This window comes from Coffea eugenioides, chromosome 8 (assembly GCF_003713205.1).
Source record: "Coffea eugenioides isolate CCC68of chromosome 8, Ceug_1.0, whole genome shotgun sequence".
Classification (NCBI taxonomy): Eukaryota; Viridiplantae; Streptophyta; class Magnoliopsida; order Gentianales; family Rubiaceae; genus Coffea; species Coffea eugenioides.
This window is the reverse complement of record NC_040042.1, coordinates 8,882,409-8,889,940: the sequence shown is the minus strand read 5'-3', so window position 1 is coordinate 8,889,940 and position 7,532 is coordinate 8,882,409. Positions and strand designations below refer to the sequence as shown.

General features: G+C 35.4%; 1 protein-coding gene across 1 annotated transcript; it reads right to left on the bottom strand.

The window, feature by feature from the left end:
• Nucleotides 1-995: 995 nt before the first annotated feature.
• Nucleotides 996-3,359, bottom strand: LOC113780161. The gene is made up of 4 exons (XM_027325976.1): nucleotides 2,868-3,359; nucleotides 2,474-2,781; nucleotides 1,973-2,390; nucleotides 996-1,880 (listed from the first exon to the last, which is right to left on the bottom strand). Exons 1-4 carry the CDS (start codon nucleotides 3,357-3,359, stop codon nucleotides 996-998), a joined length of 2,103 nt encoding a protein of 700 aa, XP_027181777.1.
• Between the last annotated feature and the right edge of the window lie 4,173 nt (nucleotides 3,360-7,532).

Here is a 7,532-nt window from a genome sequence, read left to right as displayed (position 1 = left end):
CTTAGGCCTTCCCCTGGAGACTTTTCCAATCAAAGCAAATTTGTAGGGTGAAGCCAACCTATCAAGCGCATCTTGTGAAAACATCAAGGCCGGTAACACCTAATTTCACCTACTAAATTCACATCAATAACTTTTTTTATATGAATTTCGTCATTCGCAAGACCGTAGATTAGATAAATAAAATTTTTGGTGTTTGATTAAAGTTATATGTTTTCTCACCATATTATTGCGTTAGACCATCCAAATATCTCCATGCAACTCAAGCAACAAAATCTTAGATGAAACTCATAGACCATCCAAAAATTGTTTACATTTTCAAATTTTATGTTTGGATGACTATATATAAACTAGCGTTTCATTAATTGTATAGCTTTACTCAAAGAAAAATCATCAATTTAGTTTTACTCTGATATCTAGCATAGAGTGGTCCATAACAAATAATAAGTTAATCCTTGAATTTCTTTAGAGAACCGACATATGATTCAAGAATTTAAATATGTTATTTATTTGGAGCAGATCTACAGAGGAACTTTGTGGTTTATCATGATAATTAATTAGCTACGGCTAAATAACAAGTTTATTTCAAGGTATCTGATATCTGGTGAGTCTAAACACCTTCTTATTTTTCATGGAAGGAAGAGATGAATCATAAACAAAACACTTCAGTAGTTTCTCCTCAATTGGCTTAGACATGAGGAACTTTAAAAAAAAAAGTCTTTAAATACCTGTGGCAGAAATGGCAACATTGTCAAGTTAACATTTTTTTTTAATCTTTCTGGTAGTGATCTAAGTTTCCTCAATGAAAGATCCAATTATAAGAGATAAGAGTTGAATTAAGGGAACAAAGAGACATTGGATTTTCAAAAATAGCAGGATTAACTATTGAGGTTTTACAAATGATTTTTTTTTTTTTTTCCAAACGGTAGTACTCTTGCATTGATCAATAAAAAAGTTTACACATCGAGCAAAGGCCCGAAAAGCTATACACAACGTGTTCAAGGACACGAAGGAACAAGGAATTCCTCATCCAACAAAATGCCTTGGGCATAAGAACTAACACTGTTACAATCTATGTTATCATCATCATTGTCTAAACAAAATGAGCACATTCGAAACAGTGATTTTAAGCTAAGGATATCCTCAATCAGTGTTGTCATTCTGCAGTCCGAAGCTTTACCTAGCTTGAGTAGCTTCAGCAGTCCTTTGTTACGAATTTGTACTGAGATGGTACTCCATTGTCTGTCCAAAGTTTTGCATAAAGTTAGCTTGATTGCTGTAGCCTCATCAATGATGTGGTCACCCGAGCTTCTGTCTTTTAAGGCCCATATTTCCTGTGCCTCATTTGGTACTCTACGCACAGAAACTCCAATACCCAGTACTGCATTTCTCTTAGAGGTTTTGATTGCCACTCTCAGATTTACCCCTTCGTGGCTATCTGGTGCAACACTGTCCACATCCACCGGTACCACTGTTTCTGTTGTGCTCTGAGGCTCCTTCTTCGAATCTAACTCCACAATCTCCAGCCATTCCATGTGTGCTTTTTGAATAACACTGCACGGATTATAGCCTGCCTGGTTCTCGAACTCCCTTTTGTTACTATCCTTCCAAATTTGCCAAAGTATATTAGCTGTAAGCCCCATATGGTTTCTTCCATCTTGTCTATTCTTCGCCTCTGTGATCCTACTCCACCATTTGTGGAAGTTTCCTTTCTGATCATCAGCCCCCTCCCAAGTTATTGGAGCTATTTTCCAGATGGCTTTTGCTATGGGACATTGCAGAAGAGTATGTTCAATTGTTTCCGGTTCTTCTCCGCAGCCTTTACAAACTGGATCACCTTCTCCAGTTCGCTTGAAAATTGCCTCTCTGACTGGATAGCACCCCTGATACATTTCCATATGAACAATTTAATTTAGTGTTTGATATTAAGCCTCCATAATGCATTCCATATCTGTTTACTTTGGTTACTGCCTGCCTCCATGCTCGTACCAGCCATTTCCTTAGAATTGCTACTGCCTAAGCTCTCTTTCATAAACCTCTTATAGCCAGACCTCACCGTGTATTCTCCTCCTTCATTGTATCCCCAATAATGTGAGTCTTCTCTCCCCCCTAGGCTGACTGGGATACTAAGAATCCTCATAGCATCCGACTTATTGAAAAGTCTGAAAACCAGGTTGGAGTTCCATCTTTTGTTAGTGATGAGCTGCTGAACTGTTTCAAACTTACAATTTTGTGGCTTAGTTGTTGATGGCTTGCCATTTGGGGCCTGTGGAATCCACTTATGTTCCCATATCTTTGTGCTAACCCCATTCCCTATTCTCCTCAGTACCCCTTCTTCCAACACATTCTCACACTCATCAATCCCTTCCAGAACCACGATGCAGTGCCTTGTACTTTACATGTGAAAATGGACTCCTTGCTGAAGTATTTGGCTTTCAAGACTCTACTCACAAGTAGATTTGGTTTGGTGATAAACCTCCAAATCTGCTTTCCAAGCAAAGCCTTGTTAAAAGCTTCCAGATCTTTGAAATTCAGTCCTCCTTCCTTCCTCTCCTGAGCCATTTTCTTCCAAGAAATCCAATGCATTTTGTTTTTCCCATTGGCTTCTCCCCACCAATAGTTTGCCATAGCTGAGCTGAGATCCTTACATAACTTCCTTGGCAATTTGAAGCAAGACATTGCGTAAATTGGCATAGCCATAGTAACAGATTTGAGCATGACTTCCTTTCCTGCTTGGCTTAAGAATCTATTCTTCCAGCTCTCTAGACGCCTGTTAATGTTTTCCTTAATATAGCCAAAGACTTGTTCTTTTGACCTTGATATGACCATTGGTAGTCCAAGGTATATCCCAAGTTTCACTTACCACATACCTCCTGTTTCTGCGTAATAGACACATTCTTACTGAAGATCACAGATGATTTCTCTAAGTTAATCAACTGACCAGAAGCTTGTTCATAAGCCTGTAAGATATTCATAAGCTCCTCAGCTTGCTGTTTATCCGCTCCACAGAAAATGAGTGAATCATCCGCAAAGAAAAGATGAGTGATGCTTGGGCCTCTCCTACTGATTTTCACTCCTTTTAGTCTCTTGTTTTCAGCAGCTTTTTGAAGTAAGTTAGAAAAGCCTTCAGAGCATATCAGGAACAAGTAAGGTGACAAAGGGTCACCTTGTCTTATCCCCCTGCTAGGCTTTACAAAACCTTTCACTTCCCCATTGCAGTTAAAGGAATACGATACAGTCTCCATACATCTTGCTATCCAGTGTATCCATTGTTCACAAAAACCCATCTTCCGCATCATTGCCTTCAGAAAGTGCCATTCCACTCTGTCGTAAGCTTTAGTCATGTCTAGCTTGATAGCCATATACCCTTCTTGCCCTTGCCTTTTGTTCTTGAAATAATGCATAAATGAACATTTTCAATTAACTTTCTACTTTTGGGATTCAGAATAGTTCTAAAGACCAGGAAATGTCAGGTTTTATACTTGATGCAATAGGATGTCTTCAAAGTACACAACTGCAGACTTCATGAATGACTTATTCCAGTCTTCTAGTCAGAGACATATGGGTGGATCACTAGAAACAACAAACTAAGGATCCAGACTGAGATACGGGCTCTAGCAAAGGGAGATTTTTTAGACCATAGTGCATCTTGAATCTGTTTGACTGACTCAAACCATGGCAGAAACTTAAAAGAACTACGAAGCATGACCAGCTTCTTTAATGGAAAGCAGGAGGAGTATCATCATTTGATACTTGACAATTGATGAAGCAATATAAGCCGATGGTGCTATCTGAGATTGGAGCCTCAAGCTATCACCATCCAAAAATCCCGTGTAGACAAACGGGCCACAAGAGTACATTGCAACTGAAATGGAGGTAGACGATGAGTCTAGTGGATACGACTGCAGTAGGATAACAGTATAGATCATGACAAAGAGGGGGTAGCAACAGCAAAATCTCCCAATAAACCTCCTATAGGGGAACAAAATTTTTGCTGTATAGATGAGTTTTCCCGGTTATCATGTAAAGCTTACAGCACCATCAATCCTGATATTTTAGGAGAAAGAGAATAGAAAATATTCCTAGGATAGTAGACATGGACATGGACTTTTGAAGGTCGCATCAGGAGTTAGGACCCCAAGGTTCGAGGGCAACTGTTTTAGCGTACTAGAAAACTATATATAACTGGCACATTAGACTATCATGCCAATATTTTCAAAACCATAAAGAGTTTTACATACAATAATAATGTCAAAGCAATGATATGATTAGCATTTTTTGGACTTGATATTCAAGAAATATGAATTCAAGTGCAGACTACTGAAGTAAATTTTTGTGTCAAAAATTTTAAAATTTTTCTTTTGTATTCAAATAATATTTGATTTTTATTTTGAATTTTTAATGTTTAAAGTAGGCAATAAATGTAACTACATTATAAACTTTCGTTTTTGCCGGTGGGGGGGGGGGGGTGTTTGTTTAGGAAGAAAAGAATTTTTCAAAAGCTTTAGAGCTACAATGGTAGGATGAGTCCGGACATGATGATATTAGAGCAAATCTTACATACTCTTTGCATGGGATGAGTTTTGGCCAATGAGTTATGGTTCCGACCATGCAAGGAAGTGTTGTCAACAAATCTCTGTGTGGGATGAGTCTGACCTGGATGAAGATATACAAAGAGCAATATTAATCCTACACCTTGAAGTCTCACCTCACAATTCTAATGCATATGTGTCAGTAGTGCATGAGCATCATTAGCCGGTTAAATGCTATGCGGGTGATTGCTTGTGGTGAGGGATTTTTCATTTCTTTTATAAATATTTATGAATGTGCACATTTATTATATCCTTTGACTTAAATAAAGGACCTAACCGCCAAGTATGACCGAAGTACTAGAAACATGAAATCAACGCATGATGATTAAATAAATTTAGGAGGACAAAATCCAACTAATTAATGTCTTAGAACTCGCCCGTGAATCCAATTTCTCTAAAAAGGGAAAAATTTATCTGAAGAAGAATTTATTTTGTCTTGTAGGAAAGAATAGTAGAATCTCTTAAACAAAACATATTTCCTATAATGGTAGAAAGTTATGGAGAAGGAGAAGTTATATCATTCTTTACGATAGTTAGATATTTCACGAGATTGAAAAGAATTACCTATACGAAACGTTTTAACGTTATCAACTGAATCCATTTTTACTCACTTGGTCTGAAAAAGAAAGGAAAGAATCCAGTGTCATGTGGGCTAAAATTTGGACCTAATGATTCCAAGTTAAGATTGTAGGAGAATGTCACAAATCCTTTGCTTGTAACTTTTGAGATTTCTTCCTTTAAAAAAAAAAAAAAAACTTGTGAGACTTCTAAGAGTTAGCTCGATTTTACGTAATGTTCATTACTTGTGCACTACACAACCTGGAAAGTAAATGCAAGAACTTAGCTTTGCTTTCTTATCAATATAAGTAGTGATTCCTTACCTATTACTAGTACTTTCTCCTGTATACTGGACCACCAGCATTGCAAAAGGTTTCGCCAATATAAATTAGCTTCTTTCTTTGGTTCAGTTCATCTAAATATTTTCTTCTGCTTAAATTCAAAGTTTTCAGAACGTAGCTTTACAATATACAAGGAATTTCTCCATATTTGTCACATCTGTTGTCGCCTCGCAGGAGTTTTCGTAAGTGCTCAAGTGCTTTTAACTAGTTGATCAAACAATTGTTTGGTTGCAGTATAGCTTCTACTGTTTTTTTTTTTTTTGGAACATTTCTTTAGCTAATTCCAGCTTTTCTTGTTTTATTATGCATATATTTTGCACTTTGCGCTTTGGTCTTGACAGTGTCAAATTCATCTCTGGCTTTGTCTGATGGTTCAGTAGCCTGCAGTTAGGCATAAGACATACTTCGAGTAACACTTCCATTAACAATTTTTTTTTTTTTAAAAAGTTGTTGAGTGCAAAAAGAAAGTTCCATATTCTTAACTTAGGTCTGCACTGATTTTGAAATTTCCGAGAAGAGAAAATCCATTTAAGTTGTTTGCTACATGATGTTGCCTTTGTCACCAAAAAAATGGTTTGTACGGTAATTTTTGAAGATGTCTCTAAAAAGCTAGAGAATGGCTTCAATAGTTCCTCAACTTTTACCAGTTATTTTTCTATTTGATCTCTTAGCTTTTAAAATTGTCTATCAGGTCCCTTAACTTATAAATTTGGTTCCAAATTGTTCATATGATTCCCTCCAAGCCAAATCCAAGCGTGGTAACGTTCATTTGATTTCAGGTATATTTTCCTTCTCAAAGTTTGAAAATAAAGTATAACCATATTGAATAGTGTTTTGGTTAAGTATTTTATGGTTGACCAAGTTGAGTAACAAAAAAATAACACTATTCTTGTAAAAATTTACATAAGGTAAAAAAATTACTCTTTAGTACATCACAAGCTTAGCATTACCTTATGCTTATAAATTTTGCTACCTTTGTGTTTTGTTATTAGTATGCCATCATCATTATTATTCTATTAAAGCCTAATAAACCTCAACTAGTAAATCTAAAGTAACATTAATCTAACAAGAATAATGAAAACTTGTACAGAAATAAATAAATAAATAAATTCTTTTAGCAATTTAACATTTTTTTAGTCAATAATATAGAAAAGATGACAAAATGTGAAAACAAACTATTGTAAAAAGATTAAAGTGAACAAAAATTCCTATAGCTTTCTTCATCTTCTTCTTGATTTGTTCGCTTCTTTTTAAGGTACCCTTTTTTGCTACACCTACCGTTGGAATCCGAATAAATCGGCTAGCCCCACAATAGAATGATAATATTTATACCAATATACTACACAAATCAATAAAGTTAGTGAATAAAAATCAATAAAATTAGTGATTCCTTACCTACTACTATTACTTTCTCCTGTATATTCGACAATAATTGCAAAAGTTTTTGCTATTATTAATTTGCTTCCTTCTTTGGTTGAAATTATTATCTTTATCGAAATGTTCATCTCTTCTACTTGTTAATTTGCTTCTTTCTTTTGTGGAAATTATCATTTTCATCCTAATATTCTCTTCTGCTTAAATTCAAAATTTGAGTACATAGCTTTCCAACATACGGGGAGTTTCTACACATTTATCAGAGCTGTTGCCAAAGTATTTAAACTTTCTCGAGTAAGTTCTCATGCTCTTTTAACTTGTACATCAAATAAAATTTTGGTTGAAATATAGCTTCCGCTATTTTGTTCTCCAAATATCTTTTGCTAATAATTTGTTTGTCGTCAAATAAATTTTTGGGCTGGAATTTTGCTTCCACTTTTTCTAGTATAGTTATGCATATAGTTTTCGCTTTGCTCTTTGATCTTGACAGATATTGAATTCGTCTCTGGCTTAATTCTATGAGTTTATAGCTTCTAGTTAAACATAAAGTAATATTTTGGGTGGCATGTCCAACGAAAATATTTTTTAAGTTATTGAGTGTAAAAAGAAAGTTGCATATCCCTAATTTAGGTCTGTATTGATTTTTAAATTTCTCAAAAAAAAGAAAAAA

Bases quoted from the DNA above. Each gene is read 5' to 3' on its own strand.
- LOC113780161 (XM_027325976.1), bottom strand. From the start codon at position 3,359: ATGGCTATCAAGCTAGACATGACTAAAGCTTACGACAGAGTGGAATGG. The intron at 2,782-2,867 runs GTATGTGGTAAG...GGCTATATTAAG, and splicing joins CTATTACGCAGAAACAGGAG to GAAAACATTAACAGGCGTCT. The intron at 1,881-1,972 runs GCAGGCAGTAAC...GAAATGTATCAG, and splicing joins TGGCTGGTACGAGCATGGAG to GGGTGCTATCCAGTCAGAGA.